Genomic DNA, 23,323 nt, shown 5'->3' with positions numbered 1-23,323 from the left:
CATGTTCTCGGGAAGGAAAGCACAGATGACACTGCTACTCTACTAGAGACACATTTAACAATGCCACTCTGTTTTGCACTGCCTATCTGTGTAGGCCCTGGTTTTTTGATATTGCAGTGGCCATAGGAATTAGGCAGCTTCCATGGGTGGCCAACCTGCATTCAACTCCCTTTCTACTTCATTCCTATATCCCACTGCAGGCTTCTGCCAGAGCAGGTGGGACTCAAGGGCTCCAGAAGGTGAAAGATGAAAGGCTCTGAGGTCTGCTGGTCTTGTCAGCTCCCTATTAAACAGGGGCAGAGGAAAGGAGAGCACAAAACATCACCTCCTCCAAGCACAGGGCTGAGTAGCCCAGCAAGGGTTGCTCCAGCAGTACCTGCTGTGGGCAGGGAAGGCAAGGTCCTCTAAGGACAGCCCCAGGAATCCGTGTGACAGCCTGGGTCACATTTTAGGTATAATCACATGACTGCAGGTGTGCAAAAATGTAACAAGGAGCCATTAGCAGACCAATTCTGTGCATGAGGAAACAACTTGATCTCTGTCCAAGTTCTACCTTTAAGGAATAGGAAGTAAGGCCAAAGGTACTCTACATTTCTTTCACTCCTTCATAAATATATGCAAGGCCAGTGCATTACTGGACTGTCCCTACAGACTCCTCAGATTATCTTCCCTCTGTTGGGGCATCTGGGGAGGCAGACCATAAGGAAACCTCCAGAGAAGGCAATAATGATGCCTACAGGAAAGCTACACATTAAATTGCCAAGCCAGCCCTTATAAAAATGGTGGTTTAGATAAATTTGCCTTTGGGAAATAGCACATATGAATAGGCCAGTGATCAGGATGCAGAGTTCTCCTAGAAAATCATGCTGCATTAACTGCTGCCCCAGTGGCTGACTTTGTCATTAAAAAAACTGATTTTTGTTGGAAAAATCCACCAAACAACAAGTTCTAAATAACCAGATCCTTTTCCCCCAGAAAAAAATAATTGTATGAATAGACATCCATTGCACAAGTGGCCATTAGAGTGACTAGAGACAGACCCAGCCATGGCTGAACTACTAATCCTTTTGAAACTCAGTATTTATTATAACCTATTTATTTACAGGACTGGATTAAAGTACCAGTTTAGCATTGGCACGCAGTTTCACCTCTAAGCTAATGACAAAAGCTAGGCTTTAAGGCAAACCTGTAAGAGGAGATGTGATACAGCTGACTGGATAGCAACAGATTCAGGTAAAGCATGCAGTGTAAGTGAAAAAATAATATAGATTTCCCACAAACACACAAGAAGTTATCAATATCAAGGCTCAGAATAAATTATGACACATACATGTATTAAGTAGCTGAGGGAAAGTCCATGAAAAGGGAAGAGCGGGTAAGGCAAAGTCCAAGAAAAGGAGAAAACAGGACAATTTGCACAGAATGGGACTGGAATAAGAAGCCAGAGACAGAAAAGTGCAGACCCAATAAATGAATCTCTCTGATCCTTTCAGCATATGAAAAACTGGACTTCTATGCCTCACAAAACAGAAAGCATGTTGGACATGGTTGGTACGGGCAGGACTTCAAGGCATGGATAAATGAGAGCAGTGCCCCAGACAGTGTCATCAGGTACAAATGAGGGACACTGGGGGAAAAATGGAATTTGCAGATTGCTGTCCTCAGGTCAGCACCACAACCTCAGTTCAGCTAGTTAATGATTAGAAATTATTGCCTTCAGGTGGCTGTCATATCTCATCTGTAGCCTGGGATACATGTATTGGTGGTTTCAGGGCAGTTCCAAGCTGATGGGCATATGCAAAAAAAGTTAACCTCAGCAAGGTCCTGTGCCATCTCCATGATTTACCATCCTCTCCATTAACTGTGAAACCCACACTGGCCCTTTCCTGTCCAACAAAATTTCTGCAGGTGAGGAAAATCTACAGTTTCAGATTATGGAAGTAAAGAATTACAAAGATACAGAAACTAGAATGATCAATAGTAAAATCCCTACAGTAAACCTGCTATCATGATTCTCATGCAGTAAGACTACTGTGGTTTCTAAACCTAAAGTTTAAAGAATTAGCTAGACACGGTAGCACTCCTTGATTTCCATCTAGTAGCAAATCGTAATAACCAGATACAAAGATATACAATGGAGTGGCACATAAACAATCATTCATCGTTTTTATCAATTAATCATTTATCAAGTAACTTACCACTGTTATAGCATCATTCAGCAAAGACTCTCCAAACACCAGGATATAAAGCTGCTCATTGACATGGATATTTTCAAAGACGGCTAGCACTGCCACAGGATCCACAGCTGAAATGAGGCTGCCAAAGAGCAAATTCTGCAGCAAAGTGATATCAGTCAAACCAAATGCACTGATCTGGCAAATTCCATACAGGGAAATTCCAATGCCGATGGCATTCCAGAGTGTGCCCACCACAGCATACCAGAATATGGTACCAAAGTTCTCAAAGAACAGACGAGTCGGCATAAAATATCCAGCGTCGAGTACAATAGGTGGTAACAAATACAAGAAAAACACATCACTGTTCATTACAGGTGGGGACTTCTCCTCTGCTCCAAAAATAATCCCACCAAGAAGCAATCCAACAAGAATAAGGAGACAGCTTTCAGGTACTATTGAGGGTAACTTGTGATAGAGATGAAAGCCTTTAAAGGAAATTCAAACAGAAGAAAGAGAAACGGTTACTTGTTCAGAATCCGTAAGATTATTCTGGATTCTGTCACGGTTATTTCTACACTAAACAAACATCAATTTGATTTTCATTGCAAAGACTGAACTGGACATCCACAATGGATCAAGGCAAATATGTTGGCTAGTACTGATTTCAATTCAACTGATTTGGTGGAAAGACAAATTAATAGCTAGACATTCCACTCAACTGCTAGGCTGGATGGAGCAACTGTATGCAAGGGTTCTCTCTGTGAAACCATGGGTTTTTTCTTTAAATGTGGACTCCTCCAGAAACACAATTCAAAAAACACTTCTCTAGGGTAAACCACATCTAGATAGAGAAAAAAAAATCATACTAACCACTGCTTCCTCTCTGGACAGCTTAACAAAGGAGTTTAAAGAGTATTTCAATTTCATTTTTACTTTTGGAGTCTCAAAGCTAGCGAGGGGAACTAGCACATGTGACCTCCACTCAGTCACCCATGATCACTTCCCTTACCATCAGGAGGAAGCATTTATAGATACAGTTATTATTTTTAGAGGAGCCTCCAAATAAATTTCACAACAATCAACGTGTTTTCCATACAGTGACAGAAAGTTGCAGCCTGTATTATTATGTTCATTCTTCTGTATCATATGAATTGTGGTAGAGTCAGGATTCTCTCCTTAAAATCTGCAAAGTACTGAAGAAATTAATTTTTAAATGTTCTAAATTAAGACTTAGAGGTTGAATGTTACTTAGCCTTCTAAAACTCTCAAAGCCATGCAGTTTTGATTTAAAGATTCCAATTACTTCTAGAAGTTGGCTGTTCTAAGGATAATTCTGGTAGTGAATGAGAAAAGTTTTGAAGCAACTTAGTCTGGCCAATCTAATGGAATGATCAACCTTATACACCAAGGTCACATTCCAGGTCTCAGCGATGCCAATCTTTTCCAGACTCCTCCTTATCTATATTTGGCCCATATAATTATATAGAAATTGATCCACACCCACAAGATCCCACAATCCCTGCCTAACTAAAAAGCATTTTAATTATTTTAAATGCGAGCTGCACGGAAACACTGGGTGTGGTAATAACGGGCGTCTATTTCAGTAAAACTATTTCAGCAAAAATCACACCTGTAGTCGAAACAGTTAAATTACTGCAATCTTGCTATAGTTTACATCCAGTTCCCCAGCTTCAGGGTTATGTATCTTGTAACACCCATTTTGTTAATTCTCTTTTCTCCATAGATTTTTTTTTCCAGTTGAAAGAAAGCCTGAACTCCTAATTAGGAAAAACGGTTAAGAAGGAGCAAAAGGAAAGTTGTTTTAATCTATGGACTTTTTACTTATATATTCTGTAACTATTAAAGCAATTTTTAAAAGCAAGCAGCTCAAGCTGCATTTTTTTCCCTTTTTGAATGAACATAGACTGCTTTAAATAAATAGAAACACAGCCTATGTGACTTAGTAGAAGGACTGCCAAATTCAATGCCATTCTTCAAAACCACAATCGCCAATGTCCTATATTGGCAGAACAGGTAATGATCCTGGAAAAATCAAGAATTTGCAGCTGGAGACTTGACTCTTCACCTTTCAGCCGCTTCCACATAAACTATGGTTTTTGCATTTTATGATTCATCTTAGTTTCTGCAGTGGCAGAAATACAATTCCAATACAATGGTCAGGAAGTTCCCCTGAGAAAGTGGCTTTTGCCAAAAGTTTTTTTTAAACCCTTCAATAGTAAATTGCAAATCATTTCCTCAACAAAAATTCAAGAGAAGGGAAATTTTATAAATGCAGCTTTTGACAAAAACAAAAACAAACAAAAAAAACAACCAGTTGTAATACAATGGCAATTAAATGTCTACTGTGAATAAAAAAAATTGAAATCTTTTCTTCTTTACAAATCAGTCTGGAAAGTTCATAGCCTCTCAGAGACTTGGGATTCCACCTCATTCTTAAAGATAATGGAAAGCCTCCCACTAAGTTAAATATGCTTTTTATTCGTGTAAACAGCATCAAAACTCCTGGACAACTTCCTACAAGAAAAGTATTCAAGGGTGATTAGGGACACGCTATGCTTCCTGATTTGAAGGCAGAGAGGGAGGATTTGGAATCCAGTGCATGTCAAGTCAGTAGCAGATGCCCTGCCCAATGAAGTACATCTTCCCTGCTCTGATGGATTCACAGCCACGGGGTCAGGATCACCCTGGGAGCAGACCCCCTGCAGTACAGGAACACTCAGACTTGAATGCAAGACTGCACTCTTCATTGCAAGACTATAGCTACTTTCTTCTCCTCTGATCCTGTCCTTGAGCTTCAGGTTATGTATTGACTCAGCTCCAACAGCAGGGAAGATGTTTATTGAGTAAGCATCCTCCATATATCATGGCAAAAGTGGCAGTTAGGACACTTATCTAAAGTCAAGTTCATATTTCAAGATAAAAGTCCTTAGAATCCCAGTTTCCTTCTTTTTTTGGGTGAACTCCAGTGCTTTCTGATGCTGGAAATGCCACTGAGATGAGTACCTCTGAACAGCTTAAACCTTCTTTCAGGAGAGCAGGGTTGGAAGGGTATCCACTCAACTTCCAAAAGAAACCCTTCTCACTGTGAATTTGTGATTAAACATAGAAATAACAGGAATCTGGATCAGTTACACAATATTTTGTAGGTTTAGTAGCATAAAAATTAAGCAAAACTGGGGATTATGTAGACTGGTCTTACTGCTTAGAGACTACAGCATATTCAAGTGCAACGGTCCCACCTAATATACTCATGGAGTCCATCAGCATGTGAGTAACATACCTCTGGTATCAACACACAAAATAAGAAATAAGTAGAGGTAGTCATAAAATAATTCCATTCAAGGCAATTCATTTGATTTCAAATTGTGCTTATGTTCTATACTGGAATAAAAAGCACCACATTCCTGAGGTCCTTGTAAAAATGTACATTGTCAAAATGTTCAAGTTCTGCTTGACAATCTCAGGCTTTCCTTTCTTATGCTGTCCTTCTTGCTCCCTCTAAACCAAGCTTACAGTGACATGATCACAGGCAGGATCAGACAAATCTTTCAGGTAAATTCCCTATAAAAATTAGAAAATGCTGGAACAATTCAGCTCTGGTGAAACTACACTTCGTGAAAATATATTTGTTAAAAGATCCATAACTAGGTGCTGCAGTTGAGTATTCTTTGGGATCTTTCACCCACTGAGAGAGCTGCTATTACACAGGACCCTATCTTCTGAGCTCCTCACAGCTGAAAAGACCTTAGGGATCTGTTCATAAAGGTTTGATACTCGGCAGTGCCAAATGTAAGCATTCAGTGCCTAGCCCCAGAAAGGAATTTGTGATGCCAGATTAAGCACCGAAGTTTCCTGGGCAGTGCAGGAGTCTCGAGGTGGATTTCACGCTGCCTGGCATGTCAGGGGCAAGATGCCTGTGCTGCCCAGCAGGAAATGATGAGGAGAGGAATGCATCAGAGAGCCTCCTCTCTCAGAGGGCCCCTCTTAGGGCCTCAGGCAGTGAGTTGGGCTGGGAAACGCATCTCCATCCTTTTGAATCGACACACATGGCTCATGCCTAGTAACCAGTAGGACATGGCAGAGCACCATTTAGGTATCTTGGTGGTTCAAAACTGCCTGTCTGGGCTACCTTCAATAGAAAACAAGGCATAAATCAATGAAAATCTAGTGTGGAATGTGACTTAGGAGAGATGGGAGCCTGACCTGGGAAGGTTTCCCTGATGCACTCAATGGATCAAGAAGCACAGACAGAGCTCCAGGAGCAAGAACTGGATGTTCCTAATTCCAGTCCTGGAGTCAGGGCGCCTGCAGATAGGTGTGGTGAAGCTGAGCACTGCCACACCCAGGGCCACTCCTGGATCTGGCCCTCATTGCTCGGCGCACACACACTGACAACAGCATGCCCTAGATTAGCCACACTTGCTTTCATTTGGTGTAACTGAAAGGATTTTAAAATTATATCTGTTTTTCTTCACCTATGCTGCTTGCTTGCTAACTTACAAGAATCAGACTGGAAAAATAAATCAAACAAGCAACTTCTTTTTTTTTTTTTTTTTTTTTTTTTTTTTTTTTTTTTTTTTTTTTTTAACCTTTTTAACCATAGATGCCTATGCACTAGCAAAAAAACATGATAGTTAGAATGTATAGTTTAAGAAACTACACATTATTGTGACTGTATATGTATTTACATGTTTCAAATGTCTTCCCTTTTAATAAAAAACTTTAATAAAATAGAATTTTTTCAATAGTTTTAGCTTATTCAAGAGTTTTTGCTTTTTCTAAACTCAGAAGCCAGAACAATTTTCAATACTCAACAGGCTTAATTCTCTACCAAATTCCCTATTTCCTAGTTATTACAGTTCATGATATATTTGAGTGAACATATTTGAACTCTGTCCCGATTCTGCAAACACCTAAATGCATACTTAGGACTAAAGCATGCACCTTTAATGCATTAAGGCACATGCATCAGGATGCATGCCTGCTTAATGGCTGCAACACAATATTTCTGCAGGAAGTAATGACAGCAGACCAAGTTACTGGGGTGAAGGATCAGGCCCCCAGCGACAATGTTAGACATGGCAGGAGGTGAGTACAAATTTTTGGTTTTTTTCAGAATCCTGATTACCTGATCACTAACCAAATAATGGCACCGTTTATTTAAATGCCACAAGCAGAGGTTGAAAGTTTTAACTTTGCTAAAAACGATTTATCAGAATAAGCGTGATGGTATTTTTATTGAAAATCTGTGCTGCAAAGTCAGAGTTCTGAATGAAACGACTGTAGTGTGGGTAAACTTACTTATTTTGTTCCCAGAGCTTTATTCCTTACATTATCTTCTAGGTAAGAAGATACAAAGATCCTAATTCATAGAGATTTACTGGATTTTAAATAACTATCACCATTAGCTAACACCATTACCTGACATTCTTTAGATTACTATGCTGTACTCATTTCTCTGTTTGGGACATAGAAGCTAACTAAAAACATGACATATAAGCTGCACAAAACTCAGTGAAACTATGCAATGCAAATGTTTTCCGCATGAGGGAAGAGGTGGCCTTTCTTACTCTTACAGCGCTGTCTTTTATATTTTTCCCGGGACGTAAGTGAATGGTGGAAAAGCAGAGTAAGGAGGAGACATACTCTACCCTCATAAATGTTTGCTTTTCATCGATCCGTTGTTCTGCTTTGAGACTGTCATTATACCCGGCGTTATTTTAAGAAAAAGAAGACCGTGCTCAAATGACAGCTAGAGCGATCAAGAAAAAGTCAGTCATGCACCGGGTGAACTCCGGGTTTTACGGTCCTCCTAGCCCGGGGTTTACCAGTCTCTTTTCTCCTCCGCACCTTTTCTAACCTAGAGGACCCCGACTTCTTCCAGCCAAATCCCGCCCGGTCATCCCGCTCGGCGGAGGGGCACCAGCCCCCTCCGTCCGCCCCGCGCCCCCCGCGCCGGGCACGGACCGCGCCAGCGGCGGCCCGGCCAGGTACGGGCAGCGAGGGAGGGTCGCCCCACGGCCCCGCTCACCGATCTTGGCGAGGGAGGCCAGCAGGATCCAGAGGGTGATCTCGAAGGGGATTTGCACGTGGGGGTAGTCCAGCGTGAAGACGTGGAGCCGCGTCTCCTCGAAAGCGGTGCCGCTGGGGCTCGGAGGGGTGCCGGTGCCCATCGCCGCGGCGCCGGGCAGCTGCCCTTCCGAGGTGGCCCGCGCCTCCGCCGCCCCGGCCGCCAGCGCCGCCAGCAGCGGCAGCAGGGCGGGCAGCGGCAGCGGAGGCGCGGCGGGGCGCGGGGGGCGGCCGCGGCTGCCCATGGCGTCCCCGCTGCGCTGCCCTACAGCCCCGCGCCGGCCGCCGCCACCATCCCCGCGCCGCGGGCACCTGCCGCCGCCGCGGCCCCGCCGGCCCCGCCTCCTCCCCGGTGACTGGGCGAGTCCCGGCCGGCGCCGCCGGCCGCCCGCCGCGCTCCGCTCCCCCCGGGCCGCCCCCGGGGCCGCCCCCGCCTTGGCCCCGCCGCAGCCGCCCCCGCCGCCCCCGGGGCCGGCCGGCCGCCGGCGGGGCAGCGCCCGGGCCGGAGCCCGCTCCTGTGTCCCGGATCCCAGGAGCCGCCCGGCGCCGCGGCCGGAGCGGGCGTGCGGGTACCTCGGCGTCGGCTCCCGCCCCCAGCACCTGCGGGGATGAACGGGGCTGCACAGGTGGAGGCAGAGCCGGGGGGTGTTCCTTTAACTGCAGATAACTCAAGAGAGAAATGTATTCGGTCACATAAATACATACATCTATATTTATATAAACTAATCTAAAGTGTTAACACACTGTAAGAATACGCCTGTGGATACATATATAGTCTTCAAGTACATGTGTCTAAAAGCAATTTAGGGACTATATGTATGCATGTACATCGTACACGTACATGTTAATGTATGTATAATAAAAATAATACATATAATACTAAAATAAATCTATATTATCTCAAGAAAATATAATATAATATAGTATAGTATTATATTATATTATGTTATGTAATGTTATATGTATGTTATGTTATGTTATATGTAATTAATATATTATTAACATATAATCTGTAACACATACATATACACATATGTATTGTGATATATTATAAAATATATAATGATAATATTATATATGTGCATATGTATTATTAAAGTAATTTTACATATGTATGTGTATATGTATTATTAAAGTAATTTTACATATGTATGTGTGTGTATGAATATATGCATTTCGCCAATACCAAGTGCAGAAAAGGTGCTTCTACCACATTTATGAAAGACAGCATTCTGTTCACACTAATTAAGAGTAAAACTCCATTAATTTGGAGTGTTAAAAGAATTTACACTGTATACATAAATGTATGTAGGTTCATATATATGTATAGGCCTGATACATAATATAGATATTTTATATTTTATTATATATGGTTACATTGGATAGTATATATTTAATATATGAAATAACATATTATATATTGTCTATATGTCTCCCCCGCTCAAATATGTGATAGGCACAATCTCATTTCTGTTAATTAAGAAATATACATTCTGTTAATTCAGGTAGTTAAAAGTGCACACTATATAAGCATATATGATTGCTCAGACATATATTCTCATATTTGTGTATATAAATATATGGCTGGTAATATATTCATGTGTGTCTCAGTGTGTGTTGCAAATATTGATTGTCAAAGTCCTATTTCTAAAGGCACTGGGACCTGATTCCATTGGAGACTATTGAGCACCAGGTTTCTGTATTTCCTGGAAGAATGGAATCTCGCCCGTGATTTACTCATAACTTCACCACTTGTGCATAAGACAGTATTCCAAAGCTCAAACTCGTAAAATCTTTAGAGCACACCATTCTGCATGCCTCTATAGCAAAGCATGTCTTTCTTGCCTTCCAATAAAACTGAAGCAGGAAGTAGGAGTTATTTTTCCCACAAACTTATCAGTGACTGTTTCTGTAGAGTGCTAAAGTTCAGAATCAATTAGCTGAATATCTGTAGTTTTCATTTACCTTCAGAACCCAAAAAAAAAAAAGGCAATACGCCTGTGGTTTTAATGACAAAATTTAAAACACGATATTTATAAAAAATTAATCTTTATTTATCTAAAATTCAGTCATGAGAGCATGTTACATTATACACCATCTAATTCTCTAGCTTAATGCAATATCTTTGTGTCTTCTTTTATTTGTTTTATTAGATTCTCTGGTATAGGAGAAACACATAAATATCGCCAATTCTGAGGACATTTCCTTTACATGGAAAAGGAATACAAAAAGAAAATGTTCTTTCATTTTTGAATCTTCTTGTCGCAGCCAGACCATCTGTAGGAAGAGAAGCCTAACCCTCAGGAGAAGGTGATAGCACTATTTATTATAAATAATAAATATAATTCAGTCTAAAATTACAAGATCTAATGTAAATTACAAGATGTAATGGTACTTGCATGTCTCATTTTATGATCTTTTCTGGAGATGAAGAAACTTTTCTGAAAAATACAGTTATGAAAGCATCAATACCTGCTCTCCTAGGATCCCTTCTAGTTATCTACCTGCAAAACGCTGCCCTGAACTGAGACTTGTCTTCAATAGTGTCAAGTATTGGCAAGAGCAAGCTGTCCCATCAACTCTTTTCTCTAATACCACCTCATCATTCTCATCTATGCTGGAATTCATACCCCCATCCAATAACAGGAAAAATACACCGCAGAGCAGGGAACTGAGCCATTGTGCAACAGCCCTGCAGGTGCACCAGCCACCAGACCAATGTTTGGAAATTCGTGAACAGCCTGAGGAATTTCACTCTGCCATAAGAGGGGAAGGAAGACTTTGAGTGGGAAAAGAGTGAGTCATACAAAAGTGGAGGAAGGTCCTTTCTCATGGAAAATGTTCCTCATTGCTGCCCTGTTCATTACGGGCAGTGAAGGATGACAGAGCATGACTGCTGCATGCTGGCAGAGACAGAGGGATGCTTCAGCACCCAGGTCATGTGCTTTTAGTCGCAGAGCTTCGCCCACACATGGGAAAACGGACTCTTCTTTGGGGCACCATCCAGATATTTGCCATTATTTGTCCTCTTGCTCTCCTCAACTCCAAAAATAAAAGGGCACAGACAGCAGAAATCCTTCTAGCTCTGACACTGCTTTGGTTCTGGTTAATAGGCTAACTTTTTTTTTTTTTTGTATTAAGAAAATGAGAAGCTGGTAAATGGGAATAAAAGACAATACGAGAAAGGTGTCATTAATCTTGAGCCTGAAGACTTACATGCTAGTAATAAAAAGGGAAATAATGCATTGACACAGCCTCCGAAACACTGAGAGAATAAAGAAAATGGGAATTGAGATTAATTATTAGAGATTTCAGTCTATTATTACACTAAAGTAATATATTTAATGGATGGATTGTATAGATGAGAATATCCACCATTTGAATAGGAATTGCCTTTACAGAACCGAATGATGCAGCAGGGGAGTGAACCCTATTTGACTTTGGACCTAGCTGAAAGCGTTCCAGGGAAGCTCAGCATGGTAAGAGTAGGTACTGAAGTGCTTGTGAAAATTCTGTCAATATATTGACACATGCCACTTTTCATTGCCCCTAGCCCTGGTCCCACAGGTGCTGAGGGTTTCACCACAGATGGGAAGTCTTTGAATCCAGACAAAGCTTTGCCTAAGACAGCAGAATGGGGTACGATATTCCTGTTACCTCTGTCTTACCCAGGCAGGCTGTATGAGACAGCAGCTCCAGTCCTCTCCACTGCCCCTCGCACTGCCCCAGCCCTGCAGGTCTCTCTGCAATAAGCAGCTTCTCCTGAAGCCATGACTGGGGCCCTCACCATACAGAGAAAAATACCCCTGAGCCTCAAAGCTGCCCAAGAAGGGACGGGAGGGGGCTCAGGGAGAGCTGTAGGGGAGACGTGGAGGTGTGTTCCTGGCGCCGCGGTGTCTCGTCATGGCTCTGCGCCTGACAGCTCAATGCATCTGCTTGCACTTCAGAACAATTTTCTGTCAGGTCGCTCCGCACCATTTCAGTGATAGCACAAACAGAAAGCACGTACGCCGCACTTGCCTGATTCCAGCCGATCCACAGAGGACCTTCCCGCGGTGCCCCCTCGGCTGCCCCGCCGCCCGCGCCGCGCCCTGCCATCTGCGCCCGCTCCACTTTCATCTCTTTAATTCTGCTCGCAGGCATTGTCTGTTCTACCAGATACGGTGCTAACAGCATTTCACGTGACAAAGTGCATGTTACTTCATACATCAAGATGCTAACTCACATGATTCAGTTTGTTTACCTTTTAATCCGTTTATTGGTTATTACTGGAAATTACTACCAGAGCAAGGGACTGCCCAGGGTACCCACAGAATGCTTCTCGGGAAAGGGGGGCATTGGCACATACACCACACAAATCTGCAGTAGCTTGAGTGGTTCATACAGGTGTCAGGACAGTTTAGTTTTACTTTTTTTGGAGTAGGCTCTGGGACTTATTGGAGCCACGGCTTTGGGTTACGGGGTTGTATGTTGTCTGTGTTTATTAATCTAGCTTTATCTTTTAAGTAGGAAAGATCAATTCATTGCTGTTATAAAAACTTGGCTTTCGCAATGAAAAGCAAAAGAAGTACTTTGAAAACAATAAGAATTTTCACTGTATCATAAATTTAGCTCCATATTTTAGGGATTCCCTAAAAATCATGCAGTCACAGTTTCATACTTGATGTTCTGACCTGTCATGGTCATCAGAAAAGCATTCTGGAATGTTAATGTGACTATTTCAGTAACTGGGTCCCCTACAAGAAATGTTATAGGTCTTCTCTTGTAAATATGAACAGAAATCAAAATGGCTGGAGGGGAAATCATAAACATATTAGTAAATATTTGTTGATAATTTTCATTGTTGTTTTAGTTTGACAGACAATTTCAGAAGATATTTTTTTAAAAAGTTATATTCTACTGGTGATGTTTTATTTTGATAGAAATTAACCCCGTGCAGAGAAGCTTACTCTTGCATACTTCTCAAATTTTCCCTGACACAGTCCATACAGCAGTATTGTAAAACCTGTCTTCCTTGTTAAGAAGAAATGTATAAATTTCACCATTCTTCCTAGTGAGTTCTCAAAAACAGCCAAAAACTGTTTCCAGTTTTCTCCAAAAGTATTTTCCCCTAATTCACAGGAGACTTAAACACAGATCACCTTTCTGAAATACGTTAGTATGTTACTAAAATAAATTTGTTAAAAAAATCTAGTATTTCTATTAGAAAAAGGAAGGAAGTTTCTGGGCTATGTCAGCCAAAGAGATGGTTCATCTTGACATCTGCAGTTGCATGGGAGTCACAATTACACAAGGAAAGCCTGTACCCTTAGTACATGCAACCATGATGTTCCAGGAATTGAGTAAAAGCACACACCAAAGAGGGGACATACATTTGTTTTTTACTTGTTTAGAAGTAGCCTCTTTGAAGATTTAAGGATTATAAAATACAAACACACTTGACTGAGAGTGGTTTTCTCTGGGAGTAGGGGCTGGTCACTCACCTACATGCATTATGTTAACAATCATTTCTCAAAACTTATTCTATTAGGGGTTGATTCTTTTTATAAGGGCTGTGTCATCAGGGCCTTGGATCTGTCTCTAAATCCATTAATTAGTGAATGAATATCTCAACTATCAAATGATTTATTATCTGAAATCAATAGTCCATTGAGGATGTGTTTTTCCATAGACCTTTCCAGGGCTGCTTAGCAACTGTCCTCATAAACCAGGTCCACCAGAGGCATTATACCTTGCTCATGTAGGCATGTTAATGGCAGCAATTTAGCTCTGCAGGTCTGAACTTTGGTTAGCCATTTTAAGGCCCTTGCTCTGTTAGCTGTTGTGTCTGCACAACTTGTTTATTTAATTGGAAGGAGTTGAGAGAGGTGACAGGTATCATCAGCCACCTAATATTCTAGGACTCCAGGGATGGTAGAAGCAGCCCATTTTCTGGCTACAGATGCAGAATATGAAGGAAGGAGCTTAACTATTTTTTGACTCTTCAAAAGCAGCCCCATGAATGAAGTGCTGAATTCAGAGTGATGAACTCTGCTTTTCTGGGGTTTCCTTGGGCCACACTCAGCATCAGTCACAGAACTAGTCACAGTAATTCCAGCATGAAGCCCTGAGGGAGCAACGTGTTGCTGCTTCTGTGGATTACAGGCAACCACTTCACCAAAGCCAGGACTAATCTGGGTATCAAAGTAATTGCACCCATGTGAACACTCTCCTAAAGACTTTTGCTGAGGCTTTCCCCAGCCAGGCAGATGTGTACACAGCACTCTGCTCACCATGAGTAAGCATCTCTAGCAGATTCAGCCAGGAAGCCCTGGAGGGCCTTTTGTGCCTCATGCCAAATAACAGAGGTTTTAGCAGCACTGCAAGGCATAAGAATTAAATATCATCCCAAAGAACAAAAAAGAGACCTGTCATAAACTACTGCATGAGGGCTAAGTGATCTTTCTAGCTCCAGAGGGACATTTATAACCCAGGAAGACTAATAACCCGGGAAGTTAATTTCTGCTATTACTTCGAAGTAAAGTGCCCTTCTGTTCATAAGACAGGCAAAACCAAGACGGGTTGCCCAAAGAGTGGTTGTACTGTTTTTTCTTTTATTAGTTCTGTTTCAGGTGATCTGGATATCACTGAAAAATTACCTTGTTGGGCACATTTGCTGAAAATCTAGAACTCGAGGTGACAGGCTGGTGTCTTTCTCTTAAGGCTTAGAACAATCTAATTGTTTAATAGCTAAGCAACATGTTTAATGTTTAAACAGTAAATCCCCTCTTTAGCTCACTCTGCACCAGGACACTTAGTCATTGAGTGATTTCTGAGGCTGTGTCCCCACGCTGGCTGTCAAAAGTAGCCACTGTTCTCAAGCTTAGCACCTGTCACTGCCATGAATACAGAAATACTAATTTAAATGTTTAACTTCTGGGGCAAAAAAAAGTTAATGACTAAAAGAACGCCACCAGTTTTAGCCTTCCAGTGCCATCAGCAGCAATAAGAATTTTCCTTTGAAACCAGAGAAATAGATTATGGCAGATATGATAAACATGTTTCTTGATGCTTTTCCGTGAGTTCAAGCGTCGAAATTGGAGGCTGAAGTGATTTAGTGCTGTAGCTCTTATTTACAATTCTGACAACCTTTGAAGTGGAGAGGTGTAACCTCTGTTTGCAAAGGGCAAGGTAAAGACTGACCCAGTTTGTGCTAAGCTACATTTCTGGCTCAGTCTTTGCCACTAGATCAATGGCACAAGTGTGTTGAACAAGTGCTGCTTTCAAAAATGCTGAGAGGTTGTGGATTTTTTCCCTGGAGAAGTTTCATTTTTTAAAAAAAGTTACAATGTTTCTCAAGCAGTTCTGAAGCAAGCAAAAAATGTGTGCAGGCTGTGTTCTGTCTTGAAGGAAATCAACTACCACCTTATTCTCTGTTTCCCCTCTCACCAAGACAAGCTGGTTTGAAAACGTATTGCAGGTCATATTTAGGCCCTAGATAAGGACTTTTCTAAGAGGACTCAGATCCTAAGCAGGAGTCTAGAAATATCTTCTGGGATGCTACAGAATGCCATCCTGTGGCAGTGACGAAGGTCAGTTGATAACAGTAGCTAGGACAGCATTAATGTGTGGTATAGGGAGCTGTTCATCCCACGGCCCCTTTCTCATCTGTACCTTGTTTCTGACACCCTCTTGTTTCTTCTCTTTATCCCAAGAACACACCTGAAAAATACAAATTAATGCACCCAGTGCTTCCTCAGGTCATCACTAGCTACAAGGAGCCATCCTTTAGCAAAGGCATAAAAACCTACCTTACATTCCCCAAAACTCAAAACTGACTCTATCTTGAGTAATGCTGTATGTATCCCACTGTAGCCAGGGAAGTGTTCCTGACAGCTGAAGTAGCCCTAATACACAGAAGGTGTTTTGCAATTGTGAATTGCTGCCAGAGAATTAAATATCTGTACGCTAATACATGCAGGACTTAAATAGTAAGCATATGTTATTTAGAAAAAAAATTATAATAGGTGGTAATTTTTATAGACTCTCTCTATATATATTTCTGTTAGGATTCAGAAAGATGGACTTCATGAGTTGATTAATTCTTCTTTTTGCTGGGTTTGTGTTTTGTTTATCTCTACTCAGTTTTCCATTACTTCTCTTTATACAGCCGACACATTGAAGTCAATTAGCCATTGCTTGTGTCTCTTATGTCACTATATTTTCACTGCAGAAGATTCATAAACCCTTGAAGAATCTTCAAGTGCTTATCTCAGCTGCTTGGCTCTATGACCAAAAGGCAGCTGGTGTGAACAGAGGTTTTCCACTTGACTTGGTGGAGTTCGGCTTTAATTTTTACACAGAATGTTATGTAGGGTTTCTTTTCAATAAAGATCAGTCCAGATCATTGTTCCTATGATTCATGTTTAAGAATAAATCTTCTTCAATTCTTCATGTAATCCTGTCCTTGGGAAAGTTAGCACAAACAATCAGGTAAGAAATAAAAGAAAATCATTCATTCATTCAAGAAGACATATCATGGGAAAGTCCACCTTTCCCACTGCTTCTTAAAGAGGAGGTGTGTTTGGTGGAATAGTCAGAGAGGCTGTAAGGGTTAGAAGAAAGCCCCTGATTTGAAGACACCCTAAATTTAGAGTCAAAAGACTACAGCTGTTAAATTCTGTCTCTGCACTCCAGAGATAAAAGGTACAATCCTCCCCAGCCTACAGCCTGGATTTTAGCACTTCTGAAGTGGAATAGCATCAGTGTGTGGGGTTAAGAGAGCAAAGCTGCAGTGCTTAGAGCAAGTAGCAGCCAGGCATCAAAATCTTCCTAGACAGAGCCTTCTCATTATTTCAGAGACAGTATTATTGAACCCTATGACTCATTTAACATTCCAGAAGAGTATTAAGAAATACTCTTGTATTCTTGAGTTGAGTACAACATTTTCATTATCAGAGTTTTCCAGATGAAAAAAAAAAAAAAAAAGTAATAGCAAAAAATTTCTGATGTTACAAAACTTCTCAAAGAATTTATATGGCATTTTAAACTGGGAAGATGCATACAGGAGCTTTCAGGAATGGAAAATGTGGACGCTTCTTTGGAAAGCTTTGAGAAAAGTGGAAATTTTTGTTAACAAACTAATGGTTTCTCACTGGTATAGAAACAAACTGAATACATTTGCATAATGAGGAAGATGTCAGATTTACTTTGTCTCAGTGAAATTATATCAGTTAACTTTCTCAGCATTTGATGAAATTTGAAAGGCAAGATATGCATAACATACCACTGAAAAAAATATGATGAACATTTTCAGCATTGACAGTCTTTTGGTAATCACAGTATCACTGTGTATCACACCTCATACCCTCTTCACCTATCTATACCCTGGTTTTGATTGTATTCAAATGCTAGCAGTTTAGTAGAGAGCAAATTTACTGCTTCTTCAATGACTAAAGACAGCCTCTTTTCCTTTCATATATATTTAGTATATATATCAATATATTTACACACAAACACACATGCACGCATATATGCCCATATAAATAACTATAATTTTATTTATATTTTATGTATCTTCCATGTAATAAGCTCTAATAAGCAGTCCTATATTTGAAATTATATTCCATCTCTTAATGATTGCAAATCTTTCAAATAGAATCTGCTCCTGTATTTATAAATCATTTCAGCCAGGCATAGGTACTTAAATGTTAGCATTCTCCACTCTAATTGCCAGCATTTAAAAGTCATAAAAAAGCAGTTGGATTTGATCCCACAATTATATATGGGTACCAAAATGTGAGCATACTTTTTAATCAGAGAAATGGCTACATAGGGGAAAAAAGTTCAGCAAACAAAGAAAAAAAATCCTGGGAAGAAAAACAAACAAACAAAAAACCAACTAGCAGAAAACTACACCCTGAAAAAAACCATCCTAAGTACCCTGGCAGAAAAGTGAAGAGGAATGGTAAAGTGTGTCCCATGCCCACAAAAAACAAATCAACTCATAGAAGTCAAGTCAGAATAGCATTACTTTATTGAGAAGATTGTGTCCATTTCCTTGTAACTTAACCTGCCTCTGATTACTTTCTTATGCAACAGTCTCTCTTGGAACATTGCGTCATGGAAAAAAAAAAAGGTGGAGCAGTTACATTCACAGTCATTAACTACCAGTATTTTTTTTAACTCGTCCCGTGTGACACTCCATCTCTACCTTCTGAGGAAGGAACACACTGCGAAAATACAGAATTAGCAAAATTTCTAACATAACCAGTAACAGGGTTCATCGCCTCTCAATACTTAGAAATAAGTAAATCTCCTTTTCCATTTGCAGGTGCCTTGGGAAATGCCAGTTTTGAGGAGAGGAGCATAGGCTGTATATCTATCCTGTGCAATTAACCTCCGCCTGTCTTGTGGTGAAGTAAAGTTGTCACACCAGGAGTTTGGTTCTGATCTCAGCTAGACCAGCACGTTGGTGGCAGTCCTGTAACAGCAGCAAACATCACCCTGCAGTGTTTGAAATAAACCAGAGTAGTTGTTTAACAGAAAAACCTTCAAGAGAAAAGAGGAATCTGCCTGATCTGTGTTTTCTACTGCAGAAGTCAAACAACCTTGAAACTCGAAATATAGTGACATATGAAGTTCAGTAGTGAAGAGCTAAAACTTTTTTGATCCTGCATGCTAGGGGGTCCTAGCAGCAGGATTCCCAGGCTAGCTCAGTACAACACACATGTGAGCAGATGCACTCTTAAGGCGAAACAGATGGGCTTCTTAAATGAACATGGGCATGGAGCTCATGACAGAGATGATGATACAGCTGCTCTGATTCCAGATATTGCTTTTTTTGAACCCATGCAAGTATGCTGGTACAGAGTAAAAAGTATCAGCATGTCTTTTAACAACTGCCCTCAAGGTCAGCCCTAGCATCATAAAAAATGTGTTCAGATGCTGGTCTAAAAAAAAGGGCAAAATCACTTAAACTCCTTTCAGTTGCTCAGAAAAATGTAATTATAATTTTATTTTTAGGATGCCTCATCTGTCCTGTAGTAATGGCACCTTGGGATCTGTTTAGGGCTCCTGGAAGGCAGCAGGAACTTCAAAAAGGCCTGCTTGCTGCTTTCAATGCTGTAGATCAATGCTGTAGATGCTGTAGATGCTGCCTCCTAGAGCCGAGCACAAAGGATGCCCCAGCTTGATAAGCTGGGCACACATCTGAAGCCAAATGTGGTGGATTCAAATCCCATGTTTGCACACAGCTACTGTTAAAATATCACAGGCCAGCCTAGGCAGGGTGCCTCCTCCTTCATGGCTCATGGCATGTACCTCTTTTCCTGAAGAATTTCTTACAGTGCTGGGATGGAATATGAGTTTTGATCCTTGCTAAGAAACTTGTAAGTGTGTGCATTCTCCAGGTATTTTCCAGCTTACTACTCACTATAGGGGAGTCAGCAGATGACCTCCAGAGGTCCCTTCTCAACCATTCTGTGATTCTGTGACGATAAGGGACCTTACCTATCACCTCTGTAGTTGTTGCCTCCCTGGGAGAATTAGATGAAGCCTTCTCTCCTGGGATTGAGACTCAGGATTCTCTCACCTGCATCACACTAAAATAGCATGAACAGAGAGATACAAATTGCCAAAATCACAAGGGTCAAAAGAATGGCACATTCAGATGCAGTCTTTGGAAATAGGCATAATTGTTATGATTCAGAGCTGGCACTGAACAGAGAAGTTGGCTTCCTGCTCAGGAGGTCACTCAAATTCTGGGTTTGAACTGTCCAGTTTACCCTGAGAAATCATACCCAAATACTTCTGTGTAGGGCCAAAACCAGAAAATATGTAAGTCTCCTCACTGTAGAAAATCAAGCAATTGACCAAACCAGCAATTACTGCAGGATCCAGATAATCTCTACATACAGAGAGAAGAAAATTGGGGCTGTTTGAAGAGAAAATCCTGCTTTTTTGAATTCAGTTGCAAAAAGCCCAAATCTAAATATGATTTTACCCTACATTATGCTACTGCCAGTGTGGAGAAATTTTGGTTATAGATAAGGATCAGCCAGGGCTTATTGCAAAGTTTATTTTGTAGTAAGCCTGTAGCAGCAATTAAAGTTCCAAAACAGTTTTCACATACTAGTAATTTAAAGAAAAGTACATCTCTGAAGATGTAATTTTCCATTTTTAATCTCTATCCAAAGATATTCATTAACTTTGAGCAAATTCCTGTCAAACAGTTATAATTGTATGAAAAAGATACTTTCACAGATGTAAAAAAAGATGACTGCTGACTTTTTCCATTCTCTTCTATAAGATAAGCCAAAAGAGATGACCTCTAAAGACCTCTAAATAAATACCAGCTCAGGAACTTGTTCATAAATGCACTATAAAATTAAATTGGAAAAGAACTAAATTATAAATTGTGTATGCTGGGTAATAAGAATGCACAGTAGAAAGCAGCAATAAGATATTTTGGTTCCTTTCAAGTCACAGCCTGCTTCCTAAAATGATACTTGAGGTCACAAAGCTAATACATGTGGAAACTCAGTTTTAGCTGAGATGTCAGAGCACAGGTGATTTCAGCGTCAGTCCAAAAGTTGTAGCTATGTACAATATTACAAAAGTTCCTTTCATAATTATGCTAAGTAACCCCAAAAAATTCTTACCACAAGGTAGAATAACAATCAGAAGAAAAAAATCGTTCTTTATATAGAATGGTTCTATGTGCTATTCTAACATAGAATCAATTTACTTAATATATAAACTCTTCCAGGAATAGTCTTTTCTTGGTTTATATTTAGCATGGTGAGTGGGTATTTGGTGTCTTTTAACATGTAGAGGTCTGTGTAGGATGATGATATACTGAAGAAAATAAATTTTTTATCTAACATACTCCCCAGCTATACCTCATAACCTGACTACTTTGCACAAAATTTGTCAGAGTCATTCAGAGACAATATCCAGACATAATTTCCCAGCAGTCCATGAAGATCTTCACCAGGATAATTAATTATATATAGAAGATACATCAATACTTCCTTCATGCCTGGCAGCATGTAGTTCTCAAAGAGGCAGCTATAAATATTTGGCTTTACTCTGAAATTTGTATAAAGACACCACAAAATGTATTGTATCTATAACATATGCAAACTGGGATAGGTTTAAATCTTTACACTCTCTGTATCTTGATATCCTTAAACTGACAGACCAAGTACATAATTAATATCTGGTTAATGATATCATAGTGCACTGATGTTTTATTTTGGGGGTTATATTTATTTGTCTCAAAATAAGATATTTAGTTATGTACATTTCCTACTATTTTTTTATAAAAACCAGAATGAACTTGGTATTTTTCCCTCCTTACACTTGCAGAAATCATTCTCTACAAGTCCTGAATGAGAATACTGTAGTAGGTACTAGTAAAACGTCATTAACAATATCCATTTGTCTCTTGTGAGAAGGATGTTTTAGGCACAGCAGTGGTTCTGTAAAGTATACTGAAAAAAAAAAAAAAATTCTCAGGCTCTGGTGCAGGCATTATCAAACTGAAATACCTGAACTGGGAAGGATTCCATCTAGGTGATCATAATCAGACCTACCATAACACTGACACTGAAGGAAACCGATACCAATTTCTATCACTGTGTCTCCTGGAAAAGACAAACAGTGTGGGTACCAATTGTTTACCGGGCAGTTTGGAAACATAAAATAACTTTAAGAACATAAAGCCCTGCCCCTTATTTATGCCTTTGTTTAATACTGAGTAGTTCTGAGCAAAGGCCCAAGTCTGTAAAAATTCAGGACATACTACTCCCATTTCCACAAACTACTTAGTTCTTAATGGAAGCTTTCCTATTGATTTCAATAACTTTATTCATATGGGATGAATCCTTAAATGCTTGCCTCTAATAAGACTCCTCCCAGCCTTGAAGTTAAGCATTAAGGTCCAGATCCTTGTGGGTTTTCATGTGTTTAATTATTTTCCTGTATCAGAACTAGCCCATAAGGACACGTTCCAAATTCTTGGTCATAAAGGCATGACAGTTCCTAGATATTTCTTTCTGCCACAGGCAGCCTGCCAACTGGAAAGCTTCTTTGCCTCAAAACTTCAAGAATACTGAGTGTCAGTCTGGCATGGGGAACTGGTCACTAAATTCAGGTCATGTAATACATGCAGGCACGATGTTTTCTTTTGGTGATATAAGCTCCTGGAATGCACTATAGCACTGAAAAAAACCCCACACGTCCCTTCTGGATTATGTCCTCTGCCTTTATGCCAATGGTTTTTAATCCCACATCAAAAAAAAAAAATCTAAAAATAATTTTTAAATGCAACTACCCTGATAATCTTTTCGGACTTCAGTGAGCGTTAAGTGAGAGTGTCATTCTTTTTCATAGTCATCCTGAAACGTTTTGGTTTTTTTTCTTAGCACAGCTTGCTTTTTGTTCTATTGATTTACAGCAGAGGATTTGAATGTGGCACCTTTCCTATTTGACTCTTTAAACACACTGCTTAATTCCATCAACAGAGGTCACTGCAGCTCCTTTCCTCTTTGGTGAAAGCATTCCTCTTCCAGCAGATAAAGCCTAATTAATGTTGTTATCTCGCAGAAATTTAGTTTATCCATTATTTTAGATTTTCACATAGTGCAAGGCCAAAACCTGGGAGATCAAAACAAGATAAAACAAAACACCACCAATAACAACAACAATAATAACTAAATGAGCTCATTTGAGCTTTGGAACCTAACCTAACTCATGGAAACTTGTTTCTATGATGTTTTGAGCTTGGTCACTACATCTATCTTTCTTTACATTACCTATGAACAAAACATGTAAATCTGATCTTGGCACCAGCTGCTCTATCTGCTCTGCAGTTCTTGGTAAATCAGTATCTATGGAAAAGTAAGAAAAAAACTCCTGAAAAAAGCTCCTTCAAATTGCTAAGACATTTGACAGCAGACATCACTTTCATTTGAATCTATGTTTGCATACTTCTGAAAATGATGAGGAATGATTTGGAATATTTATTATTACGTAGAATTCAAGCCAAAGGGTCCATCTGAGGCTGCAGTGAT

General features: G+C 40.2%; 1 protein-coding gene across 1 annotated transcript in view; it reads right to left on the bottom strand.

Annotated features, from left to right (window-relative positions):
• The window catches only part of SLC9A2 (solute carrier family 9 member A2), a 33,570-nt gene extending 24,994 nt beyond the window's left edge, over positions 1-8,576 (bottom strand). The window contains exons 1-2 of the mRNA XM_066313694.1: positions 8,230-8,576; positions 2,199-2,662 (exon numbers count right to left, since the gene is read on the bottom strand). Of these exons, the coding sequence (XP_066169791.1) occupies positions 2,199-2,662; positions 8,230-8,512 (747 nt within the window). The 5' untranslated portion in view covers positions 8,513-8,576. The remainder of the gene's footprint in view (positions 1-2,198; positions 2,663-8,229) is intronic.
• Between the last annotated feature and the right edge of the window lie 14,747 nt (positions 8,577-23,323).

The sequence above is a fragment of the Sylvia atricapilla genome, chromosome 2, assembly GCF_009819655.1.
Source record: "Sylvia atricapilla isolate bSylAtr1 chromosome 2, bSylAtr1.pri, whole genome shotgun sequence".
NCBI lineage: Eukaryota > Metazoa > Chordata > Aves > Passeriformes > Sylviidae > Sylvia > Sylvia atricapilla.
The sequence above is the reverse complement of the archived record's forward strand: the minus strand, read 5'-3'. Positions and strand labels throughout refer to the sequence as shown.